At 45.5% G+C, this 15,399-nt stretch overlaps 1 protein-coding gene across 1 annotated transcript in view; it reads left to right on the forward strand.

The window, feature by feature from the left end:
- Nucleotides 1-8,740, forward strand: part of LMCD1 (LIM and cysteine rich domains 1) — a 58,174-nt gene extending 49,434 nt beyond the window's left edge. Inside the window, exons 5-6 of the mRNA XM_049640905.1 lie at nt 7,139-7,354; nt 8,063-8,740. Coding sequence (XP_049496862.1) covers nt 7,139-7,354; nt 8,063-8,221 — 375 coding nt within the window. The 3' untranslated portion in view covers nt 8,222-8,740. The remainder of the gene's footprint in view (nt 1-7,138; nt 7,355-8,062) is intronic.
- The last annotated feature ends 6,659 nt before the right edge of the window (nt 8,741-15,399 follow it).

The following is a 15,399-nucleotide window of genomic DNA, read 5'->3' on the forward strand; positions in this document are numbered from 1 at the left end:
ATGGAACCTCCTTTTTCCATAGCACCCCATGCAGCTGCAGGCACGTGCATGACCACTGCGACAAGATGACCACATATAAGGCTTCTTCCTACTCTGCAATGTCCTTGGTGGGAAGCCAGCTCTTGCCCACACACTTGTCAAAGCTGGAGTTGAGAACACCCCAGGCTGACGGTCTCTCTTCTGAGAGTAGCATTTATGAAGCCTTCCTGGCTCCGTGTTCCCCCTTTATCAGGTAACCAGTGAGAGAGATTCAGTTAGAGATGACTAACATGTGACTTTGCTTGGCAGAGAGGCCCATGTTCAATCGTCTGCCCCAAGAAGAAGCATGAGGTGAAATCGTTGGCCAACAACAGGGACCGCCATGTGTAAAGCATCTCCCATAAGCCAGGGCCTGTCATATGTTTACAAGTGAGGAAACTGAGGCTCAGGGAGGTGGGTGATTTGTCTCAGGGCTTATCAGTGATGGAGCAATGGTACAGATCTTATCCCAAAGCCCCTCACCCTAACCACTGCACCCAGCCTGCCCAGTCTGTACTGTGAGGAGTCTCAGGAAGATGACAGTGTGGAGGAACAGAACACAAGAGTCTAAAGATACCAGAAATGACACTGGGCTGAAAAAGGAAAGAAAATGAGGGAAAAAAAAAAAAAAAACCTCTGGGATACATGAGGCTGCAAAGCAAAGATGGCGAATAATCACCATAAGAGGAAATGGGGAGAGGCTGTTTATAAATAAATTGTTGAGTATTTGTGTTGGAAAGAACCCAGCGCCTGAATTCAAGGCCCTTGTGTTAATATTTACTGTATTGTAATAGTGAGATTTTCACAAGGCACTCTGGGTTTAGACTGAGTAGGCCTTTGGATAAGAGCCTTCCAGAAAAGAACAGAATTATTGGGACAGAGCTTCTGGCAACCCCAGCAGAGAGATTATTGCTGGAGAGGGTTCTCCACATCTGCTGATCCTGCTCTGAAGGCCAACACAGCTCGGTCCTTAGAGACAGGTCTTTGGCCATGTAACCTTTGGCCACTGTCCCTAATATACTGTTGCCTAAAACACTTTGTGTCTAGGTTACTCCCATTCCAGAAGTCTTAATTCTGTGTGATCACATTGGATGTTCTCGTCACCTAATGTTGCATAACCAACCACCCAAAGGTGGAGAGGCTTAAAGAAAGAACATCTGTCTTGCTCAGAAATCAGCAATGTGGGCAAGGTTCAGTGGGGATATCTTGTCTCTGCCCACGTGGCATCATTTGGAGCAGGCTATAGGCTGGGGGCTGTCTCGGTGGTCTGGCTTCAGTGCTGGGAAGACACAAACAGCTGGGTTGGACCAGCCAGGGAGGGGGTCTTTGGGCCTGTTGCTCTCTGTGTGGTTTCTCCACAAAGTTGCCCTGGCATAGAGGTCTCACGATTTCTTTCCTGTCCTCCCAGGGCTCCCAAGGTGTGTGTATAGAGAGAGATCCCAGTGAAAGCTGTGCTGTCTTTTATGCCCTACCACAGGCATCTATAACATCCCTCCCACTACACTCTGTTCAATAGAAGCAAGTCATTAAGGAGGGACCACAATCAAAGGAAGGGACTTAGATACCCCATTGGATGGAGGAGTGTCCAAGAATTTGCCAACAACATTTCCACACACCATGACCAAAAGAACCCCAGCCCTGCAGGGTCTTAGCTTCTGAAGTAGCCAAATCTGAAATGTTCCTCAGCTTTCTCAAACCAGGCATTTTTTGTTTGTTTTTTGTTTTTGTTTTTTTACAGATTACAAAGGCCCAAAGTATAGAATTTTCAAATCCTTTCATTTAGACCTTTTTCATTAAGAATCTCTCGCCATTTGAGCAGGGACAGGGCAAAACTTCAGGGTCGTAAGGAGAAACTTCATACCTGTTCCACCTGTGAAAGATTTGGGCCACTCCCCCCTCCTCCCAGGGGGAAATGGTCTGCAAACTAAGTTATGTGGCAAATGTTAGATTCTCATGAGCAAGCTCTGATTTTAGATGGTTGAGAGTATGAATAAGAACCAACTGATACGCTAATGATAAGTGGTCTTCTATATGCTTTTTAACATAGTCCCAAGGGACTTGTACTTGGCCACACTATCTCCTTCACGGGGGAAGTAGCCTGGGAATGACCACACTGGGCTTTCTTAAAAATTGTGTAGAATTTAAGCATCCCAGGAATTCAAACTGGCGTTTGCTATAACTGAACAGAGTTGATGATATCATTTTTGCTGAGCTTATTTTTAAGGTCATTTTTAAACTCTGTGTGGCAGTGGTTCTCAAAGTGGGTCCCCTGACTACACCAGCATCCCCCAGAGCTTGCAGAATCCTGCACCCCATCCCAGACCTATCCGAATCAGACACTGTGGGTGTGGAGCACAGCAGTCTGTTTTAAGAAGCCCTCTGGGGGGTATTGGGGCAGACTCCAGTCTGAGAACCAGGGTCTTACAGGGGGCGGTTTGGGGAAGGGGACTGACTGTAGCCGAGTCTGGGGTAGTGATGGACGATACAACTCCCAGAACCCTGTTCTCTGGCCACGCACAGATGGAGACAATGGAGATGGGAAACTACAAAGCTCATCAGTGGGAAAAGTCACTTCCTGCCAACCTACATGATCGTGGTGTTACGGAAAGGAACCTCAGGCCTCCAAAGCTAAAGCTCATCCTGCCTCCAATATGTCTTTGTCATCTTGGGAAAGGGATTTAACCCCTCCGGGCCACAGGTCTCTCATCTATAAAGAGAGCTGGCATACAGATAACCAGAGATTTTAGCTAATTATTACTGAGCCCTTATAAAGTCCATTAACTCTATTATCGCATTTAATCCATGCAACAGCTCTATGACATTGTTAATATTATTGGTATCCTCACTTGATGGGTGAAAAAACTAAGGCACAGAGAGGTTGGGTAACTTGTCCAAGGTCACACAGTGAGCCCCACTCTCAGCTACCTACTGCAATTTAGAAATTGTCCACTTCAGTACCAAGGATTGTTGGAGAATAAGTTTGTGCAGAGAAAGGCAAGGCAAGGATCCTAGGAGCCAAGCAGGCGAGGGGGCGTTCTGACTCTTGGTTGCCAGCCTGCCCCTGGTGGCTGAGGGGCCACCAGGCTGACAGAGCCAGCACACTGTCAGATCTACTATCCAGGACACTGTCAGACAGGGAAAGGAACACAGAAAATAGCTCAGAGGCCAAGGGAGGAAATTTGTTCCTGACACATGCTGACAGGGCTCATTACTCGGACATCTTGTTTTCATAAAATGGCAGTGACACTGTTTGCTTTAAAAAGGGCTGGCTACTGGTAATAACGAGGCCAGGAGCCAGGGATGCTGAGGGAACAATGAGGGAAGGGCCACTCCTCACTGAGGGAGGTGCTTAAGACAGCACTTTCAGATGTGGTGGGGGAAGGTCAGGACCAAGCTCTGCGGGCATGACTCTCCCTCCCTTCTCCATGCTGCCCCTGCCACTACAACTATCTCCTTCCAGTGCAAACCAAACACAGCCCTTCCAGCCTCAAGAACCAGTAATGGCCCCCTATTACCTCCAGAGATCTCAGCCATAACCTAGGCTCACAGCCACCCAGACTGCCCCTCTGACCTCCCAGCCCTCAGTTTCCTTCTGTGGGTTGTGGGTGCCTTCAGATGCTCCCCAGACTCCGCCACGTGCATTTCTATCTCTTTCCCTTTCTCTGCTTCCGTGTTAAGCAACATCTGGAAATCTGGAGTTGGGAGCCCCACTGGTGTACCACAGTGATACCCAGCCAAGGTGGTGGATTGACCCCAAGTCCCTTCTTTGCTGGACGAAAAGGGCTGGAAATTTCGTCCCATGAAATTTAGAAAGCCAGGCAGACAGAAAACTCACTTGGTACTCACATGACACTTGCCAAATAGTTTACACGTCCTGGCTGTGCTGAAGGGATGGTGAAAATAAGTAAATGATGATTCATCACTTGTTTTTGGTTTAAGACCTCTGATGAGCTCCATGGGAGCTGGGACTCAGTCACGTGCAGAGGAACAGGGTTTTCATTGCGGTGAAGGACTCACACCGTTCATTCTTGTGGGCATAACTGAAACAACAAGTCCAGCACATTCTAAGGAACATTGTCAAGCTGTCCGGATCCATTAGCCAAGCATATTTTTTATGTAGACATTCATTCAACAACTACTGTGCTCAGGGACCCCTGAGCAGTACATGGGCATTCTTTGTGGTCTGGTTTTCTTTCCCTATTTTTGTCATCGTAGCTTTTATTTTTTCTTCATACGCAAGAATATATATTAAGAATGTAATTAAACTATATAACTTAAGAATGCCAAGTGTCTAGGCTCTTAACTTATGCCTACTCCTGTCTGCATGGCAGAACGAAATTTCTAGTTTGGCTGACACATAATTGGTGCTTGGTAAGCTTAGAGTCCTCATCTAAAGCTGGGGTCTACAAACATTTTCTCATGGAGGCCAAATGGTAAATACTTTAGGTGTTATAGGCCCAGAGCCAAAACTGATGATATCATGTAGGTACTTTATGTAACAAGAGGGAAAACAAATTTCCACAGTTTTCCATTTCTGAAATTCACAATCTAATAATATAAATACAGGTTTTTGTAATACAGGTTACATTGGTCAGCTCAGACCACCGTAACATAACACCACAGACTGGGTGGCTTAAATAGCAGAAATTTATTATCATAATTCTGGAGGCTGGAAGTCCAAGATCAAAGTGCTGGTGTGGTGGGTTTCTGATGAAGCCCCTCTTCCTGGCTTGTACATAGCTGCCTTCTCCCTGTGTCTTCACAGGACCTTTCCTCTGTGTGCACACAGGGTGGGAGAGAAGTTGATTGGTGCCTAGTCTTCTGGTAAGGACACCAGTCCTGTCGGATTAGGGCCCCATCCTTATGACTTCATTTAACCTTAATTACCTGGTCTTGTAGCCACATACAGTCACATTGAGAGTTAGGACTTTAACATATGAATTGGCGGCAGGCACACAATTCAGTCCTTAATACAGGTCTACTAATGAGGAAAATGAAGTTCTTTTTCGGGAGAAAACATTTCAGTGAACTGGAGCTCAAACGTAAAATCTGTTCTTAGCCAGTGGGTCTTACGAGTACAGGGAGCATCAGGGTTTGGTGTGGCTGCAGTTTATGGACACCTACACACAGTATAGTACAAAGAACCTTGGCTTTGGGGTCAGGCTTGGCCCATGTTCAAATCCCAGCTTTGCCTCCTATCAGCTGTATATTAATGAACAACCACTGAAACTCTCTGAAACTCAGTTTTGCCAAGTCTGGAGGGAAATAATGATTTCCTTAAAAGGGAGCTAAATCTAGAAGGGGAATATCTCTCCAGGGCTTCTGTAAGGAGTGCAAAATCCTGAGCATAACGCTGGATGTAGACCTGTCTTTAAGAAATGATAGCCACTGCCATCATCATCATCATCATCATCATCGGAATTTTGAGGAGCTGGAAATAACTCCAAAATGACTCAAAAGATTTGATGGATTACATATGTACTCTGGAAAGTATGTCAGGAGAATAGCAATTAACCTCTGTGGTTTTTCTCCCAATGTAATCATGACAATAACATCAGACAAATCCCAGTTGAGGTCCACCTGACCAGTACTCCTCCAAACTGTCAAAGTCGTCAAAAACAAAAGAAGTCTGAGAAGTCACAGGCAAAAGGAGCCTAAGGGACATGAGGACTAAATGTGATGTAGGATCCTAGAATAGAAAAAGGACATTAGGAAAATCTAAGAACATCTGAATAAAGTTGGGACTTTACTTAATAATAGCATATCAATATTGGTTAATTAATTGTGACAAGTATATCATTTTCAGATGTTAACCGAGGAAATTAGGTGTGGGGCAAATAACTTTCTGTACTATCTTCACAATTTTTCTGTAAATATAGAACTGTTTTAAAATGTAAAGTTCATTAAAAAAAATAATTATACAGGACACCTGGGTGGCTCAGTTGGTTAACCACCCAGCCTCGGCTCAGGTCATGATCTCACGGTTCCTGAGTTTGAGCCTAGAGTTGGGCTCTGCGCTGACAGCTTGGAGCCTGCTTGGGATTCTCCTTCTTTCTCTGCTCCTCCCCTACTCAGTCTCTCAAAAAAATAAATAAATAAAAAATAATTACACGTGGGTAAAAGATCCATTCAAAGTGCAAGGTGGTCCAGTGGGTTTTAATGTAAGCAGGATGAAAGGTTAATTGATATGGTTCAGATTCCCCACTGACTTTTGAGAAACTACCACTTGTCCCATTTTGATTTAGTATCAAGGAAGAATATCCACAGTTATCTGGAAAGGCTATTAAAATACTCCTCCATTCCTTTTCTAACTCTATAGCAGGGTGAGGTCAGATTTTTTTCATATATTTCAAAGAAAGCAACATAATGCAAAAGACGAAAAGCTACAACGGTTACAAGAATCCAGCAGTCCTTTATTGAGCTAGTCATTAAAGATATTTACAAAGATATAAAGCAATGCCACTCTTCTCACTAAATTTTTCTGTCTGGGGAAAATGGAGCTATTTTTTTTTTTAGCGTTTATTTATTTGTTTGGAGAGAGAAAGAGCATGTGCACGTGCGGTAGAGGGCAGAGAGAGAGGGAGAGAGGGTCCCAAGCAGGCTCCAAGCTGTCAGCACAGAGCCCGACATGGGGCTTGATCCCATGAACCATGAAATCATGACCTGAGCCAAAATGTAGAGTTGGACACTTAACCAACTGAGACATCCAAGCGCCCCTACAGTTATTTTCAATTACAAATATTTATATTAACATGTCGGTTTATTATTTTAAATGAATCAACAAATAGTTATTCAAGTTTTTAGTCAGTTTTAATTTTTCTTTTGGTAAATCCCAACAGCTGTTACCCATATGAACAAAAATTCTTTGGGGTTCTTAATAATTTGTAAGAATATAAAGGGTCCTGAGGATAAAAAGTTTGAGACTCACTGAGCTAAACAACTAACTAATTCGTCCCCACAGCAACCTATGAGGTAGGTTTGAAGATGAGAAAACTGAGGAACAGAGAGGTTTAGTAACTTGCTGGAGGGCCCCCAGGAAGGAAAGAGATGAGCTGAAGCTCAAACCCATGTCACTATGCTCTCCTGACCCTTATATCCCTGGTGTCCTCTCCCCTTCTAGGTCTGTGAGCTCTGCAAGGGAGTGGCCCCTGCGGACAGCCCTGTGGTCTACTCAGACAGGGCAGGCTACAGCAAGCAGTGGCACCCCACCTGCTTTGTGTGTGCCAAGTGCTCGGAGCCACTGGTGGACCTCATCTACTTCTGGAAGGACGGTGCCCCCTGGTGTGGCCGCCATTACTGCGAGAGCATACGGCCCCGGTGCTCTGGCTGCGATGAGGTGAGAAGAGCTGTTCTGCTCTTTCTGAATTCTTTCTGAGCCTCAGGGCTTCCTCAGCATACAAATACATATTCCAAAGTGTGTGGGGCGCCTGGGTGGCTCAGTCAGTGAAGCCCCCGACTCGGTTTCAGCTCAGGTCACGATCTCACAGTTTGTGGGTTTGAGCCCCACGCCGGGCTCTGCACTGCACTGTCCGTGCAGAGCCTGCTTGGGATTCTTTTTCTCCCTCTCTCTCCCCCTCCCCCGCTTGCATGCTTGCACGCTCTGTCTCTCTCAAAATAAAACGAACTTAAAAAAAAGAAGTGTTATTTATTCAAAGCCCCAGTGACCCTGTGTGACCTTGCTGGTGAAGACTGGCCATTGGCCACTTAGCTATTGTTGGGCTGTCTTCACCAGGATATGTAATCCCATCTCAGAACAAAGCCGGGCTTTGGATTCGGGCCAAAGAGTATCATGGCTGCTAGCTAAGTAAAACTGGCCTACGGCAGAGAATTTTGTTTTCCATCTAACAAGCTAAGAGACAATTATGACCTGTGCAGATAACCGTACTTACTGCCTGAGGTTTGTGTCCCATTCCTCCACTGACGCATTTGAAGGTCGAGACGAGAATGGGGGAGGAGGAACCACCATTCTGCAACTTGTCCTCGATGCCCTGTCTCCACAAGGGACAGAACCTGACTGGTGCACTGTCTCTGCTCCCCTCCCCAGATCATATTCTCGGAGGACTACCAGCGTGTGGAAGACCTGGCCTGGCACCGAAAGCACTTCGTGTGTGAAGGCTGTGAGCAGCAGCTGAGCGGCCGGGCGTACATCATCACCAAGGGCCAGCTGCTGTGCCCGACCTGTAGCAAGTCCAAACGCTCCTGAAGGGCTGCCCCGCCACAGCCGGAATCCACAGGATCCCAACAAGGAGGGGAGCCAGGGGTGCTGAGGTCATTCTAAGGGTCCGATGTGACGGCCAGCAGGCAACAAAACCAGTGATTTTTTTCAGTGGGAATATATATATGCACACGTACACACACGTATTCTAGGCTGGTAGATCCTTGAGAGTCAATAGTTTTAAAGCCAGCAGTGTTCTGAGAGGTCTAAGAATGGGGTTACGTTGTTGTTTCCCAGCCACCAACTACAGACACAACTGGCATCCTGCAAGGGATCTCTAGGAGTTTCCCAAAATGCAGTTCTGAGTGATCAAATCGCGTAGCTGTCGGATGTGTGTGCTTTCTCACGAACGTGGGGGCTCCTCCAGGAGCTGGCTGGGATCCCAACAGTCATTTGTGGCCTCCTTTTCAAATGGAATTTGAATTTGAAATTAAAAAAGATGTTTTTGGCATGATGAATGTATTCAATAAAAGTCTGATGAAGTCCATCTATGCCCTGATCTAGTCATTTACACCATGGCGGTGATTGCATGGCACCCGTTTAGCCCCTCAGTCCTGAGTGCTGGCGGTGGCAGAAGGCACAGAAGTGCTGTGCCTCCTTGCCAACCGCGTCTCGTCAGATTTCTCTGTGAGCACAGGTGCTCAAGGCAGAACCCCTGGACCGCCGTTCCAGGAACCCCCAGATCAGTGATGGGACATGTCATGGTTTACGGTACATCAAAAAGCAGCCTCCGGGAGCTGATCGGCTGCCCTCGCAGGGAATGAGCGAACCCCTCTGAGAGTGAGACCAGGTGGAGCGTTGGGGAGCAGCCACACAGGGCTACCTGAGCTCGGCCAATGGGTGCCCCGGGGGACATGGTGACCAGTGAGGGCAGTCTTGAAGAAATATAGGATGTTTATGCGAAATCTCTCTTCTTCTAAACGTTGCCAACTCAGCACAGAATGAGCCAAATAGAATAGGTCTTTGGGCCAGATTTTCTCTCTTTTTATGACCTCTGAGCATTTGCAGCTCCCAGATTAGTTTCCTTTGCACAACATCTAACAAAAGGAATCTCTTTCTCTACTGGGGAAACAGAGACAAAAAAAGACATGAGGCTTAGGGGCTCACAGCCCGGTCACCCATGGCTTTCCTTCTTTCTCAAATTTCCCATGTGTTGCCAAGTTTCTTTCATTTTCCCACCCGAATTTCACTCTGTTCATCTCTTACCTACAATACCCTGACCTTGCAAGTTTGACCAAAGCTTTTGCAATTGCCTCCTGAGGTGGTTTTCTGTTCCCAGCTCCTTGCTCCAGTCACCTGCTACCCTGTCGTGTCCGTCCGCCCCCCAGAGAGAAGCTTGGGCTGTGTCATCGTCCTCACCCACCCTGCCTGGCTCCCTGGTGTCTCCAAGTTAAGAACCAAGTCCTCACCCTGACATTTGAATCCTTCCAAGATTTGGCTTAATTGTCTTTTTGGCCTTGGAACCCTTCATTTCTCTTGATTTCCATTTCCCTCTTTCTCCTAGACATTCACCCACTGCCTCTGGTCAAGCCCTCTTCTGAGCTTTTCCCAGTTCTGTGCTGGTTACTTGAAGGCCAACACCATCTGTTAAAATTCTATCTGTCCTGTAAGGTGCTACTCAAGCACCTTTACTTGCTTCTCAATCCCTTCCCAGAGGCACCAATGGAATATCCACTCTTTCATTCACTCACTCACTCACTCATTCATTCTGCAAATATCCACTGGGCATTACAGAGTTCCATTAAGCAACCTGAGTACAGGAGACAGTGTTCATAGAAAGCACAATACCCCTGCCTCCTGGACTTTACAGTCTGTGGGGGAAATGGCCTTAGGCAAATATTCCTACAAGTCAATGTAAAATTATAAAAAGAGGAGGAACATGTCTCTATAAAGAATATAAAAGAGATTGGACCTAGTCAGGAGAGGTGCTCCTGGAAAAGTGATACTTGAACTGAGATCTAAAGGGTGAGTAAATTCTGAGCAGCCAAAGAGGGCAAGGAATATGGTTAAGGATAAATACATGGGTGGCATGTGCAAAGGTCCTGTGGCTGAAGTAGCATCAGTTTATTCAGTACCTATATATTAGTGTTGAAGATACAGTGGTGACCATGGCCCATGAGTGGGGCTTACAGAAGACTACTGTGGTACATACAGAGATGTGAGGCATAAGAGTTGCACCAATTTTGTGGGCAGTGGAAAAGACCAGTCTCTCCTAAGAGCAATGGGGAACCTTCAAAGAGTTTTAAGCAGGGGTAGTGATGACTGGATAGAGAGATTATTGGATACATGCTCTCTCCTCTGCTGAAACCCCAGCATGATACCTGACTGATTTTATCCTGGTATCTTTGTCCACACCATTGTGGGCAGGAGTGATGTCCCCCAGTAGACCCTACCAGATATCACCCAGAACGTCCTCCTGCCTTCCCCATGTCTACTAACAACACCTCACGCTTGCCATTGGAATACCTGAATCCTCTCTGACACTCCTTTCCTGTCAGATAGGTCACTGTCATGGCTTTCCCTCTATCACTGAGGCCTTATTTCTCCTTGAATGATTTTAGCCGAGACTGACAATAGTGTCCTAGTGAGTCTCCCTACCCGAACTCACCCTCTCCACACACTGCCCAGATGAACTGCTCAGAAACACAGGCCTCCTCTAAAACAGGGGCTCCCTGTTGCATACCTAGAAGAAAATCAAAACTTCTTAGGCTTAGGCTTGCAATCAAGCTTCTTAATTTCTCCGGCCCCAAACCACCTTGGCTTCCTGCTCCCCATTCAGAGGCCTGGTGAAAAGCTTGCAGGTCCCTGCTTCATGCTTTCTCCACCTCTGCACCATCACTCAAGCTATTCCCTCTTCTGGGAGTTCCCCACGCTGTGTTCAACTGCTGCCTTTTCCAAGGGACCACCAGAGCTGAGTGGCAGTTCTGTAGTAGAACTGGAAGGAGGTAGGCTTTAAAAGGCTACAACGTTAACTACCCCCCCCCCCCATTCAGCAAAAAAGTCAGCCACTGTTCCCATCACTGTCTTTCTCTAGGAAGACTTCCCTGGCCTCACCCTCCCCTCGGGGGTGTTTTAGGTTACTCTGTGTGCTCAAAAGCATCCAGGCTTTCTGCAATCATTGACCGATGCTATTGTGCTATAATTACTGGTTTCTGAGAGCCTTCCTCTATGAACTTCTTGCACTATCTTTGGTTCTCCAATCCTTACTATGGCACCTAGCAACTAAATGCAAGGACAAACAGCCTAGGGCTCTTGGAGGATGCATTGTTGCCAATGGCCCTGGGCTTCAGAAAGAAAGAGCATGTGACTCAGTCCTGGCCAACGGGGCTTCTCCACTGGGGAGCTGCTTAGAAAAGTTTTCTTCCTTAATGGAAAGAGACGTTCTGGGGAAAAAAAGCCCTGTTTTGGGGGTTTTTTTTTATATATATATAATTTCAAACTTACAAAATAAGTTTCAAGAAGACATTGTTTTTCCCTTGAACCATGTGAGGGTGGGGCTGACACAATGCCCCATCACCCCTGAGTATTTTAGCGTCTAATTCCCATGAACAGAAACATTCTACATAACCACTAAACAACCATCAAAATCAGAAACTAACACTCTACCATCTACTCCTCAGATGCAAGTTTCACTGATTGTACCAATAATATCTTTTACTACAAAAAGATCCAGTCCAGGATGATGCATTCCAGTTTAGTTACCTTGTCTCTTCAGTGCTCTGTAATTTTGAAGTGTTTCTTGTTCTTTCCTTGACATTTATGACCTTGACATCTAAGAAGTCTGCTTATTGAATAGAAGGTCCATCAAATTGGGTGTCTAATATTCTCTCATAATTAGATTCAGGCTATGCATTTTTGGTGGGAATCCCATGAAAGCGAAGCTGGTTTCTTTTCATTGTGCCCTATCGGATGATACGAGATTTTTATTTGTTCTCTTAGGTGTTGCTATTAATTTCCAACACTTGATTAAGCTAGGTTTTTCCTTTGTAAAATTACTCTTTTCCCCTTTGTATTAAATGAGTATTTTTGTGGGAAGGTGCGGGCCTATCTTGGATGCTACGGGTTCAGTTCCATACCACTCAATAAAGGGAATATCCCAAATAAAGTGAGGCAAATGAATTTTTTGGTTTCCCAGTGCACATAAAAATTATGTTTATACTATACTGTAGTAAGCATGTAATAACAATATGTCTAAAAACAACGTACGTACCTTAATTAAAAACACTTTATTGCTAAAAAGTGGTAACTATCATCTGAGCTTTCAGCAAGTGAAAATCATTGATCACAGATCACCACAACAAATATAATAATAATGCAAAATTTTGACATATTAAGGAAATTACCAAAAAGTGACCCAGAGGCATGAAGCGAGCCAATACAATTGGAAAAATGGTATCGGTGGATTTGCTCAATAAAGGATTGCCACAAACCTTCGATCTGTAAAAGAATCATAGTATCTGTGAAATGCAATAAAGCAGAGTGAAGTGAAATGAGATACGCCTCTCTTTGACACTATGTTCATATCCCATTCCTCATCAAAATGCCACCCACTCGCTCTTAGTATCCATTGATGTTTCTTGACTGAATTAATTATTATTACGTGACATGAGTGATTTACTCACTGGGTTATCACAGTTTGGCTCCACAGGTTTGCATTCAAATACAAAAAGTTACACAAGAGGGGCGCCTGGGTGGCTCAGTCGGTTAAGCGGCCGACTTCGGCTCAGGTCATGATCTCTCGGTCCGTGAGTTCGAGCCCCGCGTCGGGCTCTGTGCTGACAGCTCAGAGCCTGGAGCCTGTTTCGGATTCTGTGTCTCCCTCTCTCTGACCCTCCCCTGTTCATGCTCTGTCTCTCCCTGTCTGAAAAATAAGTAAAAACCGTTAAAAAAAATTTTTTTTAAAAGTTACACAAGAAAGTTAGACAAAAGTGTGCAATGGCCAACATTGGAGGTGATGCTGTTGAAGCAAGAAGTGTGTTGGCTCCTTTTTCTCAACTGCTACTTACATGCAGTCAGATTCTACTAATTTGAAGCAAAATGATCTCTTGGTCTGGTTCCCTCTGTTCTTTGGTAATAGAAACTACAGGCATCAGCATAAAGCATTTCTTTGGTCTGAGTTTGGGACATTGGTTCTTGAACAACAGAAAGGATTTGGACTTGGAGACAGGAGAAACAGCATCTAAAACGCTGTTGTTGCAAGTGAGGAAACTCCGATCCAAACCAGTTTAAACAAACAAACACAAAAATTGGAGGGAATTCACATTCCGGGATCTATTTTCTAGTCATAAAGTTCAAGAGGAGCACCAGCTTCAGGAACAAGTGTATCTAGTACTTCTAATAATGTAGTTAAGAATCTTCTTCCTTTCCCTCTCTCACCTCTGTTTCTCTTCATATTGGCTTCATTCTCAGGTAGGCTCACCTGGATTAGGTAGCAGCCACGGACACCAGCAGCAGCCAGGGTCACTTTTACCCCTGGAGCTAGTGAGCCCAATGAAAAGGGGCGGTCTCTTTCTAGGGCTTCCTGGGAATTATTCTGATTGGCCCATTGTGGGTCACGTGCCTATCCCTCAACCAGTGGCTGTGCCAGAGGACTGGGTTATTGTGATTGGCATGCCTCAGTCACATGCCGACCAGCCAACTGCAAGGGATTCACAAAGACAGCCACAAGCAAATCACCTGAAACAGGCCCCTTGTTAAAAAAGAGAGAAAGAGAGATGGTGGGGGTGCTGTTAGAGCAGGAGCCAGTTGCGGGGGGGGGGGGGGGGGGGGGGGGGGGCCAGTGGGGCAAAGTAGAGCTGGCTTCGTTCTCTACAGAGAGGAAGGGTAGATAAAACAACAGGAGCAAAGCACAGAAAAGGAACAATCTGAGAAGCTGGAAAAGAACCAACCCGAGGAACCTAAGGGACTAAGATTGTGTGAGGAATGGGTAATATGCAGGTTCCTGAGAGGCTCCAAAGAGCAAGGATAGAAGCCAAGTCACAAAGCTCATCTTGAACTAATTATCAGGCCACTAAAAATCTCATTTGTCTTGATATTTTTTTTAATTACTGGCAAGAAAAGACAAATGTTTTTAAAGACCTAAATAAAATGGTATTCCCTAAAGGAGGTGTCTGAAGGGTTTTACTGTGGCTTTTTTTTTTTCCTCTTAATTCTGTGAAAGATGATGGACTCTCACTAAACTGTTTTTATGGGAAAACTTTAATAAATGTGAAGGATGTACTTCCAGGAGTTCAAATATGGAAAGTTTTAAAATAGAAGAGTGACACAAGCAGCTAATGATCCCAATATGTTAGATTATTCAGGCTGCTGGCAGTGGTTCCAGTTTTTAATCAAATATATAAATTATGAAATATTGTTGCAAAGGATCGCAAGCCTTTGCCCTACAAGGGAATGGTTTGTGCTTCAGTTGACAGGAGAGCTCTACAGAGTTCATCTTCAGCTGATAAGGAAAGAGGGAGAAGGAGCAGGCAGGCGGGTACCCTTGGCTGACGCAAGGGGACCATGTGGTGCCAAAGCTGGACGGAAGATCATGTTCCAGCCAAAGCCCCAAGCCAGGCGGGAAGATGTCTGTTCAATACGTTGCCTATGTGGTCCCCCCTGCAGGAGAAGTGTTTGTGACATCTTGGACCAGGGCTTGTGGACACTGCGCTTTTTTAATACTTGTTCCCACCTGAAAGGTCACACTTCCGCCACCTCTGCTTCCACGCTCAGCATAAGCACTCCCTCTTCCAGGAAGCCCTCGGTGATTCCTTCAGATGTTCAGAGTCTTAACCAGCTGCATTAGTGATTCAGCCCTTGACCAGACTGCACTGACGTCAGACTCTGTGATTTGTCTTCCAAGCAATTGGCAACTCTCTCTCTCTCCCTCACTCATTCCGTCTTCTTTCATTTATTCAGCAGGCATTTACTCAGCATTTCGTATGCCCCAAGCACTGTGCTAAGGCATCAGAAATACAATAGTGGACAAAGGAGACATGGCTTCTGCTGTAAAGGAATCACACTCTATCAGAGGACAGTAACAAATAACAGATAATCATCTACTCAGACATAAGGGCATCCAGGTGGAATCCAGCCTGTGTCCCTTCCCAAGATACTCCAGGGATCCCTGTACATAGGCCACTGGCAGGCCTGGTCTTTCCCAGTCACCTACCAAACAGATGCACTGT

This window comes from Panthera uncia, chromosome A2 (assembly GCF_023721935.1).
Source record: "Panthera uncia isolate 11264 chromosome A2, Puncia_PCG_1.0, whole genome shotgun sequence".
Taxonomy (NCBI): domain Eukaryota; kingdom Metazoa; phylum Chordata; class Mammalia; order Carnivora; family Felidae; genus Panthera; species Panthera uncia.